General features: G+C 52.2%; 1 protein-coding gene across 17 annotated transcripts in view; it reads left to right on the top strand.

Moving 5' to 3' along the window:
* CUX1 (cut like homeobox 1) overlaps window positions 1-18,454 on the top strand; it is a 350,246-nt gene that overhangs the window by 231,047 nt on the left and 100,745 nt on the right. For all 17 annotated transcript variants that reach the window (XM_082712968.1, XM_082712969.1, XM_082712973.1 and 14 more), the window contains exon 9: window positions 14,160-14,208. In XM_082712968.1, the coding sequence (XP_082569094.1) occupies window positions 14,160-14,208 (49 nt within the window). The remainder of the gene's footprint in view (window positions 1-14,159; window positions 14,209-18,454) is intronic.

The following is an 18,454-nucleotide window of genomic DNA, read 5'->3' on the forward strand; positions in this document are numbered from 1 at the left end:
ATGCAGTTTCAGTCGCGGAAGATGGTCTTTCCTTTTCCAATCCATTTTCTTAGTATTGTTTTATGATTTAACTTCAGCCTGTTTGGAATTCCTTCTGGCATATGAGGTAGAGTACGTGTCTGTCTGTTATTCCTCGTCTGAATATCCAGTTCGTCCCACGGCGGCTGACGATCCCTTCCGCTGGTGTCGAACACTGGAAAAATCCGACATAAATATCTACATATACATCTGGATTCCTGTCCGGAATGCCGTTCTGTTGATCAACTTTCTGTTCTAATAAGCACCACGGGGGTTTGCTCATGTCTCTGTTTTCCATTTGGGTGTTTTGCACACCCACTTTGCTCTTGTTGGGATTTTTTTTTTTTTTTTTTTGGTTTTAAAAAAAACTCCAGTGTGGGTGCCTGGTTGAGCATCTGACTCTTGGTCTCAGCTCAGGTCATGATCTCAGGGTCATGGGATCAAGCCCTGCATCAGGCTCCACGCTCGTCGTAGGCTCTGCTTCTTCTCCCTCCACCCCTCCCCACTCTAAACAGATTGATCCATAGATCGATCGATAGATCTTTGGGAGGGGGGGAACCTTTGGTATTCTCATCCCCTAATTTTTTGGTACACAACTTGTCACTTCACCAAGTTTTATTAATCAGCTTGGGAGAAGAATTTATAATTTATTTCTCTTCAATGCAACTGCAAGTAAGAAATGTCATCATTAACTTCCTTTGCCACTAGCACTTTATAATTCGATTTTCCAGAAAAGGAATTCATGCCGTGTTCTTTTAATTCCCATGTGTTTAATATTTATATCCCTGTTGTAGGTAAGATAGATCTTCTGTTTTCTGGATATTTATTACTGGCACATGGGAGTTGTATCTTTTTTTTTTTTTCTTTTTTCTTTTTATGTCCTTACCAAAAAACTTGAGGCTTTGCTGAACTCATGAATTATCTCCGCTCATTTGCTGCAGTGAACCCCTTGGATTTGGTGAGCATGTGACTGTATCACCCGCAAATAGTGCATTTGCGCCCTTTCGCAACAACCAGGACATCCGATCTTCTTCTTTTGTTCCTGTTCTTGAAAGGAGCGTCTCTCTTATTTCTGTGCGGAGAATAAAGGAGCCTCTGGGTTCTGAGTGTCTGTCCTGTTCACGGCGGCCAATCTAGCGCTTCCCCCATTCAAGTTCAACCGTGACCTGCTTTTCCACTGCCATGTGCTAGAACCCGTTCCCTGTGCCCTGCTCTCCGAGCGCTGTAGTGGGTTTTATAATAGGATTATATTCTATATATTGCATCTCTGTACGTTTTTATATTACCTGTTTTATAGATTTTCCTGCCTCAGGATTTAAGACAAGTTCAAGCTTGTTGTGCTTTATCATTGACTGTGCCTTATGTCTGGAACGTTCTTTTTTCTTTTTCCTTTTTTTTAGGATTTTACTTATTTGTTTGACAGAGACCACAAGTAGGCAGAGAGGCAGGCGAGGATCGGATGCGTTGTTTAACTTTTACTGATCTCAGAAATTGATCCCCTGGGTGTTCGGGGTCTTTCTCCTACAGGTTAAACCTGGGGGGCCCCCTACCTTGTTTGAAAAGTGACTACATTCAGTTTTCTGTCCAGAATTACTGTGATCAGTGATCACAGGCGTAGCCGAGCGGTAAGGCCGCTGTGGGCTGTGCATGTCCTCCTGAGGCAGGGCCTCGAGATGCCATCAGCTCGCCCTCTCCAGCCCTGACGTGTGAAAGAGGGTTTGGCTTGTCCACTAAGAATCCCTTCCCAAATGAATTGTCTAATAAAACCGGGAAGGTTTTTTGTTTAATTTAAAATTGTCATCACCTCAAAAAAAAAAAAAAAAAAATTTTTGTCATCACCTCGACCTCCCAAAATATTCAAAAGTGGCCTTAACACAAAACACAGAATCCCTGAGGCACTTAGAGTAGATGAGGGGAGTTCTGCGGGGAAGATACTTTTAGGCCTTGGATTTGAATTTTAAAAGCTCCATTGTGGGGGGTGTCTGGAGCAAAGGACTCTGGGCTTCTGCTCAGGTCATGATCTCAGGGTCATGAGATCGAGCCCCACGTGCGGCTCCATGCTCAGTCCTAAGTCTGCTTAAGACTCTCTCTCCCTCTGCCCCTCCCCCCAGTCTCTAAAATACAGAAATAAATCTTTAAAATTAAAAAAAGAAAAAAAGCTCAACTACGGTAGCCTGGAGTGACTAAGACATCCCATACGTAGGGTTTTTAAAGAGTTCCGTATCACTGGGACTGATGCACTGTTTGCTTGGCTACGAGGGAAAACTTTATGTGCAATTAACCTTTCTATTCCCCGCCCGGGTGTCTAAGTATTGTGAACTTCCTTTGTGGTATTTTAGTGATTAGACAGGATGGAGGGTGTTCTTAAAGATTCATGGCCAAACCCGATGATGTCAGAACGAAGGGAAGGGACGGTCTTCGTGGGGCCAGCAAGTCTGGCCCCGTCTGGATTGTTTGTCTAACACTTCACAAGTCGAATAGGAACCGCTGAATTATTCATTTTCAAGTTGCCCTAAAAAAGGCACTTACGCGGCCGAAATGCAGACGTTTGGTGCCAGCGAGAGGAAGAGGAAGGATGCTGTCTTTCCTGAGGGGGGCTGGGCCCCTCTGCCTTGTTCTCCAGTTTTGCCTCCTAGCCTTGGGGGCGGAGGCCACCTCGGGCTGGCTCACGTGCAGGGCGCTCAAGGTTGGGGCCCGTCGCCTTGACCGTGGGCTTGGAGGAGAGGAGGGAGGAGCAGCTGAGAGTCGTAGCTGTGCAACGAGAACTGTTTTTATTCTTAGCTTTAGCTTCTCTGCCACCAAGCCTCCTCTTAACATATCCTACCAAGTAGTACTTAGGGGAGAAGGGGGGTAAATTAGGATTCTTTACGCTGGGGACTAGAAGGAGGGCTCCCGCCTTGGGCCTGCTGCTCCCTGGGACCATGAGCCCCTTCCGTCACTACTCTGCCCCCGGGCCTCAGTTTCCCCACCTGTGAAATCTGAGCGGTTTCCTCCTGTAGGCCTGTGGCTCCCAGCAGCAAAGCGTGTCCTGCTCACTCCTGGGGCCGACGAGCAGCAGGGGCAGGGCCCGGAATCAGAGGCATTCTCTCGAGCCTCGGGCCGGTAGCTGGGCCAGCGCCTGTCAGCTGTAGGCAGGGCTGCGGGGTAAGCAAACAGGGAAAGAGAAACAATCTGAAAGGGGGTTCTGGAAGAGCCAGGGCTCAGACTGGGGAAGCAGGGCTCCAGCCTCCGGAAGGAGGTGCTGACAGAGCCTACACTGAATGCGTTCAGGAGACACTTAAATGCGTGCATGAAAAATGGCACGCACGGCGGCCCCTCCCTAACATCGCTTTAAAGACGAAAAGTGAGCAGGCAGCAGTCGGGGTCCGCAGGCTGCTGGTGGAGATCTCTGCTGGAAGGTCCCTCGTCCTGGCCATCTGACTCCCCGGGGGGGGCACAGACACAATGAAGCGGTGAGGGGGCGCGCGCGGGACCTGGGTGTCCCGTCTGGAGTTCATTTTCCTCCCGTTCTCTGGTCGCAGCAGCCTTTCTCTGGATCAAAGAAAAATATTCACGTATGACTTTCCATCCATGTTTTTCTTACGGAGATGAGCTTTTCGTGTGCATTTTTTTCTCCCCTTTGCTGAGCAAGTAAATTGAGATTCTGGGGAGTTAATTGACTTCACACAAGCTTGCAAAGTGTGGCGTCCGGGCGGAACTGGACTTAGGCACAAAGGCCTCCCCACTGCTGGGGTTCTGGGGCTCAACGGCAGCCGCCCGCTTGCTCTGCCCCTCGTTCCTGCGCAAACGGGTGGCAGGGTCGACCTCCTACAAGCTTCACTAGTCCACGCCTGGTGTTGGAAGGATTCAAAACTGCTGTGAGAGTTGTAGCTTTTCTTATTTATGCTTTTTTCAGTTTACTTGTTGTGCTAAATTTCCAACACACAGTAGATGACGGGACCCCGAGGTGCCTGGGTGCAGTTCCAGATCTCCCCATTAGGGGGCACCTGTCGTGCCTGTCCCCACCCCCACCCCGTTTTATCCTTAGGCTCTTCCAGAATCCTTTCCCTTCACCTCTAAATGTTTTAGCAGGTCGACCTCATGTAAAGACTCTCCTTCTATACAATACTTGCATCAGATCAAAAACTAATTTCATAATAACTTCAGTTCTTACATTTCTGGCTACCCCCAGTCATAGATGGCTTAATTTTTTTAGTTTGCTGGGCTCAGAATTCAGATAAAATCCAGACTTTGGGATTGGTTGGTATGCCTCATTCATTTTTCTGGACCACCCCCCCCCCCTTCTTCTTCCTTGCCTGGCAGTTTGTTTGCGTAAGAAACTGGCTCGTTTGTCCTGAAGAGTTTCCCACAGTCCGGGTTTCGCTGACAGCGTCCCCGGAAGTGGTTGAGCGCGTTCTTCTTTCCCGTGTTCTAATTCCTGTAGGTTTGTCGTTGAACCTAGAAGCTCGATCAGATTCCGACTGGAAATTCTGGGCAAAAGCCACCCTTTAGGTGGTGTTGCGTATCTTTGTAATGTTCTCGGGTATTGAAAATCAGCCCTGGGCAGAAGAGAAAGATCTTGGTTTTCACGCACGACAGTAAGAACCGTTATGTGCGTGAGTCCTGGTCTGCAACGCCCTTTTCCACCCCAGCAATGCTCTTACTTTATCCTGTGCCAATTTCCTTGAGAAAGGCTGCATTATTCCTGCGGCGCAGATGGCGATCCAGCTCACGAGTCAGCCCAAGGTCAAACATTTAAGGCAGTGGGGAAGAATTTGAGCCTCTTTGCTCCACAGGCCACGCTCGTTTGCTTTTCCAGACCACAATCTTCCCTAATTTCACCTCCAGGACCTCCATCTTCCCAGGGGCCCCCGGCACTTGGTTTAAGGAGAGAAATCTCCATCCAGCCTGCTCCTTGCTGCTCTGAGAGCATCCGTGCTAGAACGCTAGAGAAATGGCAAGAAGCCCCCCAAACTTCCATCCAGACACTTGTCCCAAGAGGCTTTGGATGGTCTCAGTAGCCAAAACAGAATGAATTATGCAATCTCATAATCTGATTGTCAGCCACAGCTGTCCCGTGTCCCTGCCCAGAGATGACTGAAGCCTGAGTGACAGTCACAGGCTGTTTGTGATCACACGGAGGGTCAGACCCTGGCGAGGGACAGGCTGCTTGGAGCTGTCCTGTTAGTTCGGCCCAATGCTAAGCCTCGTGCAGGCCGTAGAAGACCATTTCATCGGTCAGCTAGCCACAGATTAACCTAAACAAGGACGAAACTGAGTCAGCTAAACAGTGGGGCCAGGAGGGAAGTTTTCTTCCCATTGGGATTGACAAGTGGAGACATAACTGCAATTGATTTTGTTACTTGTTGTATCATTTAAGCTGAAATAGAATGGTCAGAAAAACAAACCAATTGTGGTTAATTTCTGAGCAGGCAGAGGTGACGTTCTGGCCATTTCACTGTCTGAACACGATTTCATTTGCAATAAGAAGAAAACCCACGATTTCCGGAACGTTTGGCCTGGAGGTTAAGCACCACAGTCCTCTCTCTGCCTGGGCCCTTGATTTGACGGGAGGGAGTGACCTGTTTGATCGAAGGCTTGGAAGGGAGCCAAGTGGCTTCACCCCTGCCCTCCACTCCTGCCAGGGCAGAACTAGCTCAGCCCGGGTAGAACACGAGAGATACATCTGGTCATACGCAAAAGGGTTGTCCAGAAGACCCTTCCCCGCTTTCTGCCGAGTCCCAGTTTGTGCCCAGCTTTGTGTCAGGCACAGGGAAACGCTGGGAGCCAGGCTGACTGGCCCCGTCCCGGGGAGCTCGCGGTCCAGTGCACAAAACAGAGCCTAATTCCAGATCTTGACATACATTTTTCTCCAAGGAGATCATTCTCCCCTTTTTCAAAGGCTATGAAAAGTGGCAAGAAACTTAAATCTGCAAAAGCAACTGAAAGGTCCGTGATTAAAGAAGCGAGACTGATACAAAGCGAAGGTCAAGCAAAGCTTTATTTCGCGCCAAGCATCAAGAATCAGACCGAACGTTGGGGGTCGTGCTTCTTACAGAGAGGGTGACCTTTCTCTGCTTCACAGACTAGCTTTTAAGGGCAAAGGCCATGTGGTTGGGCCTGACCACGCACAGGTGGCCAATGAAACTGTAACACACAGAGAAAGCTGCACAGTCATGTTAGGTCACACATAAGTGACCAATTGAATTACAATTTACCCTAGTAGATATTTGATCCAGCCTATCACCTTGGTCAGAATTGGCACCCAAAAAGCATCCAAAGGGCAGGGCCCATACTTCTTGGTAACTAGGGAGACAGTATACGCCCCCCACACACACACATTGGATGTCTCCACCTGGCCTGACCCACTCTTGTATTTGGGCTTTGTTACCTGGGACTGGTTCCCGGGACTTATTTTTAAATAAGTTCCTGAGGTGGGGCAGGGTCAGTTTAAGTTTTACTGCATAAACAGCAAAATCACTGTTTAACCCAAGATGGAATCCCTCTGGCTTAATAGGCCCTTACAGCAACTTACAGACTCTTTCTTGAAAGTCATGTGTGCAGTTTGGCAAAATACCCCTACGCCCTCTGTTCTTTAAAATACCAGCCCATGCGCCTGGGTGGCTCTGTCGGTTGAGCATCTGCCTTCTGCTCCAGTCATGATCTCAGGGTCCTGGGATCAAGCCCTGTGTTGGGCTCCCCACCCAGCGGGGAGGCTGCTTCTCCCTCTGCCCTTCCCCCTACTCGTGCGCTCTCTCTCTCTCTCTCTCTCAAATAAATAAAATCTTTTTTAAAAAATAAAAGTAAAATAAAACACCAGCCCACGAACGGTTGCTTGTCAGGTGCAGAGTGGATTTTCCGTAGCACGCAGATGTCGCGTATTTGCATATGTAGCCGGCCAATATCTAGCATGTCCCTGCTGTGTTCTCTGAGATTACAGCAGTGAGCGAGTGAGTGATCAATATATGAATAAGATACTTGGAGACCAGAATAAGTGCAAAAATGAGTGGACAGAGCAGAGCAGGGCTGCTGGGAGGCTTTTCAGAGGACAGCCACCAGGGCTGAGCCGTGGACGGTGACTGGTGACAACAGCCACCTGTAGGGACCCCAGCAGAGTTCCCAGGAACAGGACTGAAGAAGCCACCAGAGCATTAACTGATTGAGCCTCAGGAGGACATTTACACGGGATGCCTGTTACTAATGGATTTAAAAAACATCCGCCAGGGGGCACCTGGGTGGTTCATTGGGGTAAGGCCTCTGCCTTCAGCTCAGGTCATCATGATCCCAGGGTCCTGGAATCAAGCCCCGTATCAGGCTCTCTGCTCAGGGGGAGCCTGCTTCCTCCCCTCTCTCTCTCTCTGCCTGCCTCTCTGCCTGCTTGTGATCTCTCTCTCTCTCTGTGTCAAATAAATAAATAAAATCTTAAAAAAAAAGAAAAATCCGCCAGGAGCAGAGTCCTCCCCAGCCCAGTGGCTCCGATGGGGAAGCGGGGCCTTTCTCAGGCTTGTTTGTTTGGAAGCCTTGATGGCCTGAAGTCTGGAGAAGGAGCTGAGGTATTTATGGGAGGCGGTTCTGTAATCTGCTGTTGAGCCTCTGCTCCCTGCAGGGCCTGGGCCCTCAAGGGCATGAGGGGTGTTCAGGCCTTCCTGGGAGGAAGCAAGCCCAAAAGAAGCTCCTGGAATCCACGGCTCCGAACATAGCGGACTGGTGGCCTGCAGACTGGGCTTGACCACAAACCGCCAGGGAATGCAGTAGAAGGAAGGGCTAGTCCGTGGCCTGACCGGGCCCTCCCAGAGAGGTGGTGGCCAGGCCAGTGCGGGCTGGGGGAGGGGGACAGCAGGTGGAGACGTCTCAGGGCTCACATGCCCAGCAGCCTCGTGCACACTGCACCGAGAGAGTCCGAGCTTGGGTATTCTAAGAGCAATGCCGTCAGAGCGCCTGGCCGGTTCCGTCAGTAGAGCAGGCAAGCCTTGATCTCAGTCAGGGTCATGAGTTCAAGCCCCATGTTGGGTATAGAGACTACTTGAAAATAAAACCTTTAAAAAAAAAAAAAAAAAGGCAGCATCGTCAAATCTCTAATAGCTCGCTTTGTCTACAGAGAGAGGGAAATGCTTTCAGAGTATGTCATATGACTTCAAATGGCAAAGATAAGACAAAAGAACCTGAAAGCCAATCTCATATAAAAGTATTTATAAAAAAAAATACTGAATAAAATGTCAGCACACAGAATTCGGGAGCACACTAACCACAACCAAACAGGCAAATAACAGTTAGTGTAATTTGCCGATTTAGCGAGTCACAGGAGAAAGACCTTTTAATTTGCTCCATAAATGCTTTTTTAAAAGGTACTTAATGAAATCAATATCCATCTTTTATTAAAAAGTCTTAATAAAATAGGAACAGTTGGATATTTCACTAACAAAACAAAACACATCTATTTAAAGTCCGAAATGAGCAACATGACTGCATCGCCCTGGCGGTCAAGACACCAGGCAGGGAGCCCCGCTGCCACCTTGCTTTGTCATGTGCTTCTGGGAGTGCTGGTCACTGCCATCCTCCAAGAGAAAGAACTGAGAGACAGGAAAAGGCAGGAGGACGCAGCCCCGTCATGGGCACACAAGGGCACAGGACACTCCAAAGCCCAAGAGAACAACCGAGAAGCTGTTCCAGGCTCGAACGGGCACCCACCGCGTTGTGATTCTTTCTTCTGTCTGGAAGGTCCTCCCTCAGGCCCGCAAACTCCTCTGCCCTCTGGGATGTAGACCAGATGTCCCCGAATCCGTGAAACTTTGCCTCCTCCTGTCTGCAAAGGAGACCTTGTCCATCTGTCCCTCGGAGGGCTGTCACTGTGCCACACTGTCCCAGAATCACTCGGGTCTCTTCCTCTCCCGGCAACCCCCACGGAGGAGACAGTGCCGGGGTCCCACTTGGAGCAGAGCGAGCTGGTGCCAGTGTTGGAGGAGGGCGCCGTGCCACCTTTTCTGGGTCTAGTCTTGCCCTGACTCTCACAGGAGACTCTGCAGACCAACCTTTCCTCTCGGTAACACTGCATTCCCACGCAGGGGCTGGGAGCTACCTTTCCAGAGAAATCCTCCCCCGCCACACACACACTCCCCATTTAGGGGATTCCAGACCATAGCCAGGAAATCTTCCTCAACATCTGGCCCCCTGGCTACCTCCTTTTCCTTTTCCTACCTTCTTTTTCTGAACCCAGTCCAGGGAGCCCTGCTTCTGCGTCACCTCTGCCCCCTGTGCTCAAAGAGCCAGGCCTGGGGTGTAAGATGTCAGAAAAGTAACCGCCTTCCTGATGGCAGAGACCATCAAAGCCAGGCCTCTGGGGTCGGCAGTGAACGGGACGGGTTGGGGGAGGCGGGGAGCCTAGGATGTTTATTAAACATCCTAGGGCTTTTTAAAAAAAAAAAAATTTTTTTAAACATTTTCACTGTAATACTGAAAAAATACACCATTATAAAATCCTCATATAGAATTATTAAGTTTAAAGCGGGGAGAATTCATCTTTCAGTGCTTCTTCTCTGGGGGCCCAAGAACTTCACAATCTCATGTTGAGGCTCTTGGCTTTTGACTTGGGTCCAAGGAGACACACAGACCCGAAGGGCGCCCCGGAGGCTTTTCTAGTTGCCCTGTGGATACCCTTTGTTTTCAAAGCTCCAGACGGGGCGGTGATTCTTTGGAGTTGAAATTTATGCCAGCCTTGCCCTACTGCCGTGCCTTAGCGTCGGGGGCCTAGAGTGGAAGTCGTTTCCCTCCTGTCACTGACCCTGTCCTTCTAAGTTCCTCATGAAAATCTTGTGCTAGGCCAGAGGACACCCCGACATGATCTGTAGGGAACTGATTGAAGGAACTGCATGTTCCAGGCCAAGCGGAAATGCTCCGCCGTTTGAAGCCAAAGCAGAGAATAATGTAGTGCGGGTTAACAGATCAGCGAAAGCTGTTTTGTCAGCTCGTGAAAAGGTGAGGGAACCAAATTTTTATAATCGTTTCGCTGAGCAAACAATATGCTTAGTTATTATAGACTCTGGAAAAGAAACGATTTTAGGCTAATGTCGGCTCTGGGTCCTGTTGCACGCAGGACTCAGAATGAGCAGAATGAAAAGCCTCTGAACCATTGTCGACACCCGTGCTACAAAAGGACACGCAGTGGCCTTCATGACTTCCTTCTAGGAGGATGTTTCCAGTGGTATTAACCTCTGGGCATTTTTGTATTACTAAGGGCAGAGTGTCTGGTAGGATTAATTTCGTGGAGGGGGCGCTAAGGGCAGCACTTCGGAGGGGAGTGGACTCGGTGGCAGGTGTGTCCTCAAGACGACGCCAGCACACGCTTTCCAGAACCGCCGTCTTGGTCCTCGTCTACACCGGCCAATGGCCACACCCCTGATCACACAGAAATAGCCGGCTAGCTGTATCTTCATTGACCTTTTAAGAAGTGTGCCCCTTGGAAAAGCCAGTTATGAGCCTCCAGACTTTTAAAAAATACGAATCTGAGCCTTTCCTCCCTCCCAGCATCCCTGGTTATTTCCACTGTCTCCTCCGGTGGCTTCTGGTCCGTTCTGTGAATGGGAACCGTAGCCCCTCTGGGCCCTGTCTTCATCAGGATGCCTATGCACACACTTCCTGAACCACAGAGCTCAGTGTTTTGATTATCATTTGAAAGCTTTGGAAATCTGAGAGTTGCTCCCGGAATGAAAAGGTAAGTGCACTAGTTGTTATCAGGTTCAATATTTTGGTCAGTTTACCGGTTGCTTAGTAACCGAAGTGAAACTGACCAGAAGATGGAAAAACTTGAAATTCGTTTCCAGGGATTGCCTCAGACTGCCAAGAAGGCACCTTCCTGTTTTAGTGTGACTAATTTTTTTTTTTAAATAAGTGCCTTGAAATCCTTTGGAAATGATGCACTGTGTTCTGGATGTTCGGTATATTAATGGGTATTCACAACCATTTGCTGTCTGAGAAGAAATTCTGAGAGTCTGCCCTCTAGATGAAGCCAGGACCCTAGGAAACCCTCTGTTCTCTACAGCATTTGTTGGACCCTGAACTGGCCCCCTGGCCACTGGCAGCAGCCAGGCAAGAAGTGAGGAATGGCTGAAAATAGGCAAGAGTGGGCCACTGGACCCCCAGGAGGCCACAGGTCCACCCCTTCTCTCTAAGCCCCCGGGACTGGGGGACTGTACCAAGGGCAGCTCCTCGTGCAGCCTCGCTCTGAGAACTAAAGCCCTGGCCAGAGGCTTCTCCAGATGAAGGGGAGTTACCGCTGAGGACTCCGGGGGCCTGGAGTCCTCCCCAGCCTCGTCCTCCCTACGCGCAGCAAAATGCATTGAACACCTGCTGTGTTCCTTTTCTTGAATTCCTGTTGAGAGACACTGAGCAGAACTTGCCTCTCTGTCCTCCCTCCGCCTGCACTGCCAGGAGTAGCTGGTACTCGAGGGGGAAGTGAGCCCCAGAGGGGAACACCCCTCTGGAAGACACACCCCAAACCCAACAGTGTCTGTGATCTGAAACCATACAGATGGAGCGCAGGCACCGAAACGGGCGTGGGAACATACTCCAGCAAACCAGGAAGGTGTGAGCAAGGTAGAGCAGAAACCAGGAGTAACTAAAAAATGAATGCAGTAGGAAGAACAGAACCACCAAACTAAGGAACCAAAGAAAGTTGACAGGTACAGCAGCTGCATCTATCCGGGTCGAACGGAAGAACAAGCCGGAAGGCAGCAGGAACGGCCAAAGAAACAGCAGGTGCAAAGCCAAGGTTGCGTGCTGCGGAGCGACGGAAGGAGATGGGGGCCCACAGAGGACCCCGCAGGACAGCCTCCCTGCCACAGGCTCAGGATCCCGGCTCCTTCCAGGCAGGCCCCTGCCCTGCAGACCGACAACTGAGCGTCAGGCTCCCTGGATCTGCCCGGGGGAAACTGAGGCGTGGCGGCCTGCAGCTCTGGTTCCCGGTGGCGCCGGCCGCGAAGCCTTCCCGCCGTCTCCCACAAACACGGGGCAGGAGCTGTGTGTCTACGGGCCCATCCTGTCGTGGAGTCCCCGACCAGGGCGCGGACACTGGCAGGTGCTGGGAAATGGTCATGGGATGACGGAGTACGTGAGCTCTGCCCGTGGTGGCCGAGGAAATCCACCGTAGATCGGATTTTGTAAACACAGCGATGATTAACTGTCTGACTAAAGCTCCAAACTGTGCTTAATGGCATTTGCCTTGGGACAAGGCCATTAACGTATTCTTTCACCTTGAGCCCAGCGAAGTTTTGCACCTGGTTGGAAGCCTCTGTCCGGTTTAAGACCTTCACCCTTCAATTGATTCTTTGCCCTTTAGGAGTCCGCAGACTCCCTTCTGCAGTACTGAGGCTTTTCCAAGAGGTCTTAGAGGTTTGCCTGGTGAGGCGGTTCCTAATGTCGCCGCCCCCCGCCCCCCCCTCCCCCAGCACTTCACGGCGGGGGCCCAGACTGGGTCTTCTTTACAGAGTTCCCCTAAACACAGCTTCATTTCACGAAGCCATTTGAAGAGTTGTTTCAGACTTTGTTCAGGCCCAGCTGGAAGCAGGATACTGTTTCAAACAGGTCTAATGAGCGCGGAACCTGATCGCGGGGCCTCTGTTACCGAGTTCAGGCTGCCGGGATCTGAAACGGTTGCCTCGTCTGGAAGGGCCTCGGGGCCAGAGGGAGCGCTGGGCGCAGCGAAGAGCAAAACCAGCCCAGCCAGGGCCCGAGTCCGGTTTAGCCAACTCTTGATGTGCAGGCTGGGCGCCGGTGAGAGCCACACAAGCTGGTTTCAGGGACAGAAGGACCCGCTCGGAGTTGGGCCTGTTCCAGGGGCTCCAAGCTGGCCCAGGGGCAAGACTGGCCCACCGCTGGCAGGACACGCTTCCTCCAGGACCCCAGTCTCTAGCCAGAAGCCAAGCCCTGCCCCGGCACAGATGAGGGTGCAGGAGACGCGCAGCCCAGCCTTCAAAAAGTTCCCATTGTGTGGGGACCTCCCCGTGTGGGAACCGCCCCTTTAACCTGTCAGGACCGCCCCTCTAGCCTGTCGACTCAAACCTGTGCGGGGAGGGGAGGGACTGGACTATTTCCATCAGGAGATGGAGCCATCAGGAGGCTTTGGAGAGTGCTGGGGGTGGGGACAGAAGTAGGAGATGCAGTCCCCGGAATGGAGGGCAAGCCAGGGAGATCATGTAGTCCAAGGCTCTTTCTTTACAGCCTCACGGGCGGTGGGAGCTGTCGGAGCACAGGGCCCTGGGGCTGAGGGGTGGGCCGAGGTGGGTGGTGGGTAGAGCTTCATGGAAGGGCCTGGTGTAGAGCACCAGGGAGGGCACAGGGGCCTGTAGGTCTCCTTGGAGATGGACTGGGGGTCCCCTGAATCCCAGCAAGGATCCGTGGCTGTGACATTGGGCTCTCTTGCTGCCATGACCCTGTTGAGTCTTCCTTGGGTGGCGGCCACTCTCAGCCTTGGCCTCCTGATGGGCCATGGGGAGCAGTCCCGTAGAAGATGGGGCCCTGACGGTAGCCCGTTCTACCCTTCTGCTAATAAAGAAGTTAGGCCTTTATTAGAACTCAGTGTTCCTCTCTCTCTCATGATGTTATATGCTGGAATCATATATTTGCCTTCAGATGACTCGAAGGAGAACTTTGAAAACAGAAAAAGGGAGAAAAGACCCTAGTGGCTCCACGTGCACGAGCCAGCCAGGTGAAGGCCGTGAACTTGGGTGGTTCACAGAGCCGACTACAGGGCCCCCCAGCCTCCATCTCCATCCTGCCACATCCTTCTCCCCGTTCTTGCGGCTCGCCCCACCCTGGCAGACTTCTGTTCGTCTTTCGAAACCCAGTTCACACATCCCCTCCTTTGAAGCCTCCCCAGATTCCCTCCCCTGAGAATTTTCCGCCTCCTGGTTTTTCAGGGCGCTCTGTTCAAACTCCCGGTAGGACACACTCTATTTCGTATTTCGGTGACTCTGTCTCCCCAGTGAGATTGGAACCCCCAAGGGCAGGGTGGCCATTCCCACAACACAAGCACACCTCCTCCAGGTGGGCAGCGGAGCCCCTCACAGGTCCAGGGGGCAGGTCATTGTGCTGAGCTGGGAACCGTGGTCACCCCGAGCCCGCCCCACTGCCCACTAACGGCTCTCTCTCTCTCTCTCTCACCTTTCTAGGGCCGACGAAATTGAAATGATCATGACGGACCTTGAAAGAGCAAACCAGGTAGGATGTTTCACGTTCTCAGGCTTAAAAATCCTAACAACATAGCCACGTATGTCGTCTCGCTAGATGCGTCTTAAGTTCGAAGGCCTGGTGTTCTCGTATTTTTTACGTGCGATTGTCAATGTCGATGTTTCCCAATGTCATGGGAAGCATGTGGAAGGTCCCTTGGCAGAGTGTTTGGTTGTGGTCCCAGCATCCCAGACTCCCTTGGTGACTACACAGTGGCTGTTGCTCTTCCTTGTCCTTAATCCGTTTCTCAGATGAGCGACTGTGGTGCCACGGCAGCCGTTAGGCTCGCGTTTGTACCAGCGAGTTACAGGGGCCTTGGGGAACGTGCTTGGCACTGTGTCCAGTACAAAACAAGGCGGCTCTACACTCAGCCGCCTGGGGGTCTGGGGGGCTCAGTCGGTTAAGCGTCCCACCCTTGATCTCAGCTCAGATCCTGAGCTCAGGGTCATGAGTTCAAGCCCCGCATCGGGTGCCACACGGGGCATGGGGCCTCCTCACATAAATAAATAAATACTCAGCTACTTGGAACATTGCCCCCCACACAAACACAGAACCCCTAACTTCTTCCCCCGAGGACGCCGCCTCAGGGAAGGAAAACACTGCGCTTTAGCGAACGGTGCTGCTGCTTTGAAAAGAGTCTCCCCGCTTAGCTCCTCTATTCGTGGGGAGAAAGAGTCAAAACTGAGATCGCTTTCTCAGCCTCAGAAGACACCAGGCTGTGGCCACAGTCGCAGGAAAGCTTAGCGCTTTGTCTCAGGTGGAATCTTTGTGTATTAGTGGCCCTGTCTGTCGCAAGAAGGGTCAATGGCTCTCGAGCGACTTGTGCCTGGTTCTCCTCTGAGCGCATCCCAGGCACTGAGCCTCTGAGCCCTCCGTGCGGCCCACCCGGGTTGCTGCTCTAAAGACTCCCACTTTACAGACAGGGGAACAGGTCAGTGGCTGGTCCGGTGCGGAGCCGGGATTGGAGCGCGCGCTCCTCACGGCCACCCTCGGAACCCGGGACGCAAACAGACGTCACTTTGGCTTTCTTCAGACCCTCTCAGCTCCCAGACGCACCCGTGTCCGCACAGCTCCTCGCTGCCCAGCGCTGCTTCCCCTTCACCTCCCCAAAGTGCTTTAGCGTTTGTTTACCTTCAGTTGCAAACAAATTGACTTGGCCCCTTCGCACTTACTCGGCGCTGCTCAACTTTGCAAAGGCCTTAGCTCCGAAGGAGGTCCTAGAAAGGTTCACCCTCTCCCGTCAGCCCGTTGCTCTTTGAGCATCCATGATTGTTCCTGGCCAGTCTCGAGCGCGCCTCTCCTTTTGACGGTGCTTTGGGGTTTCAGCTCCGGGTGTGTGCACCAGACAGCCGCAGGCTGGGGAGGTCGAGCGCACTGTCCGTACTGGCTCTGCGGCAGTCCCCAGGTACTGAAGAAGTTTGGCCAAGTTGGCGTGCCTCTCCAAGTGTTGAAGGCCGCTTGGCCGGATCTCCGTCCTGGGAGACACCAGGCGGGACTGCGGAGAAAGGGGCCACCCCTTGGTTCAGGTCCCAGCCCTATGTGTGCTGGTTGTGTGGCCCGCTAGTAGTTCTTTAGAAAAGAAAAGGAAAAGAATGAACTTTGCGAACACGCTACGGAAGAGAGGAGTCAAAGTCACGGAGAGGGCGGAATCCCGGTTGGCGGGCGCCGGGCGAGGGAGGCTGAGGCTTGTTCAGTGGGTACAGAGTTTCAGCTTTGCAAGATGAAAAACTTGAGGAGATCAGCTGAACGACAGCGTGGATGTCCTTAATTAACAGTGCTGGAGCAGATGCTAGAAAATCGGTTAAGATGGTGTATGTTCTGTGCATTTTGCCATAATTAAAATGTTTTAACTTTTTTAAAACAGAAGAAAGAAAGGGAGGGCATGGTAACTGGTACTTCCTCTGCACGACTGCTCAGAGGGTTAGAGGTTAAAATGCCCGAGTACAAAGTAGGAGCCTAGATGAATCTGTAGTTGCTGGAGAAGTGTGTATTTGGTGGGAGAATTGTACAGTCCCGTTCTGGGGAAATACCAGCGCGGTGGGCATGGGAGAAGCATCGGTGAGTTCTCATGGACAGCGCAGGGTGAGTTAGAGCCTGATGTGGCTGCCCGGAGAAATAAGCGCAACCTCAGGCTGCATTCATAGAAGTAGAGTTTCTAGAATGAAGGAGGTGGAGTTCTGCGCCTATCTGCAGCAACCAGTCCATGCCCGGGGAATTATAACATATTCTGGAAAGCACACTATGAGGACACTCGAGCTCCACCCCACAGAAAGGGGCCACCCCTTGGTTCAGGTCCCAACCCTGTGTGTGCTGGTTGTGTGGCCCACTAGTAGTTCTTTAGAAAAGAAAAGGAAAAGAATGAACTTTGCGAACACGCTAAGGGAGAGAGGAGTCAAAGTCACGGAGAGGGTGGAATCCCGGTTGGCGGGCGCCGGGCAAGGGAGGCTGAGGCTGAGGCTTGTTCAGTGGGTACAGAGCACACTATGAGGACACTCAGGCTCCACCCCACAGCCAGGACCGGAAAGGGACCCTAACAACGAAAGAAATCAGGAGGTTTGGGGACATTCCTGATCTCTGGGGAACAAGGGAAAGAAGACATTGGGGCTTGACACCAAGCCCCAGAGGAATAATTGCAGGAACTTGGGATGTGACACGGTCACAAAGGGGAAGGCCCTCGGGTGGGGACATCACGGATCCTGTCCCGTAGCTCTCCAGGCCTGGCCCAGGGAAGGAGTCAGGCTTTTTCATGGTCATGGGCACACTTGGAGGCCGGTCTTAGTCTTGATTAGAGAAGCCTTGTGTCAGTCCTGGCTCTCCAGAGATGCCCAGACCTGTGTGCCCCCGGAGCTGTGAAGGGAGGTGCGGCCCAGCCCTTGCTGAGGGTTTGAGGTCAGGGATCAAACACAGAGGGAACAGGAGGAGGGATTGCACTTGACTCTGTGGTCAGGAGGAAGACAGCAATGCAGGCAGGCACAGAAGGGCAGGGTGAGCCCTGAGCGTTCTGGGCCATTCCATAAAGCCCAGAGGTGCAGGGTGGGAAAGTGGGCCTACAGGAGGGGACCTAGAACCAGGTTTGGGGGAGGGCTTTGAACGTCAGGCCTCTGCGTGGAAGGCCTCTTTCTGAGCATGGTGGAGAATCCTGGGCAGGAGTGAGATGTCAGAGTTGTGTTCTAGAAGGATCCCCCTGGCGGAACATCAGAGAACAGTCGGGAGTGGAACGACTGGAAACCAGGAGAGCAGCTGTCGTGCTACATCAGGGCAAGGATGACTCGGGGCCTGCAGCAAGGCGGGCCCCAGCAGAGAGAAGGTGGCGGCGACAGGGCAGGAGGAGGGGTCGAAGGAGCGGCGCGCCCTGTGCAGGCGCAGCCAGACATCTGGTTCAGCCGCCTTTCCCATCAAGGGAAATCCCCAGGAGGAGCAATTTACTAGTTCATTGGCATATAACATTATTTTTGCACTAGGTTTATAGTCAGAATGTTCTACTGAGACCTGAAGCTGTTTTACGGCTACAGCACTTGTGTTTCTATTGTGCAAAAGTGGAAAAGCAGTCCGCGGCCGACAGCTCAGGGTCTCATTTGCACCTGTTCGTCAAACTTCAAGGCACTTGCCTTCATACTCACCGCCTTAATTGGTGGCCGTGATGATTCAGAGCTTTGAAGACCGCGTGGTAAATAAGAAGCCCCGGCTTTGCGCCTTGCGACTGTAGAAAGCCACCTGGGGGCTTCGGCCACTCTGGCACTCGGCCAGCTGTACCCTCACCCGCGCACCTTTCTGATCAGCCCTGATGGGAGCTGCTGGCAGCACAGAGCCCCGGCCGGGGGCAGGAGAAGGTCCTTTTTGTGAGTGGCCCTCCTCCTGCTAACCTGCCTGATCTGACGGAGGAGGCTGCCCTAGTTGGGGGGACCATCAGCTTGAAGCACAGCTTCACCCCCTCCCCGCTGAGGAAAAGAGCCACAGGAACTCCCAGCAAGGCACGGTGCTTGCTTGGACCAAGGTTTCTGGGTTCCAGTGGGGAACAGCTGGCTTAGTATCCCAGATCTCCTACTTCCAAGCCATGTGGCCTGGAATGAACCCCTAGGCTCCTAGGGTGTTTCCCCATCTACAGAATGAGGTGGTAATTCACACATCTGAGAGAACACTGCTGAAAAAAAACAAATCCACTGCATAAATTTTGAAGCTCTTAATCGGCTTTATTCAGCGATTCATGAATCGGGCAGCAGCCCATCCGGCGGACAGA

The sequence above is a fragment of the Mustela nivalis genome, assembly GCF_964662115.1.
Source record: "Mustela nivalis genome assembly, chromosome: 19".
Lineage (NCBI taxonomy): Eukaryota > Metazoa > Chordata > Mammalia > Carnivora > Mustelidae > Mustela > Mustela nivalis.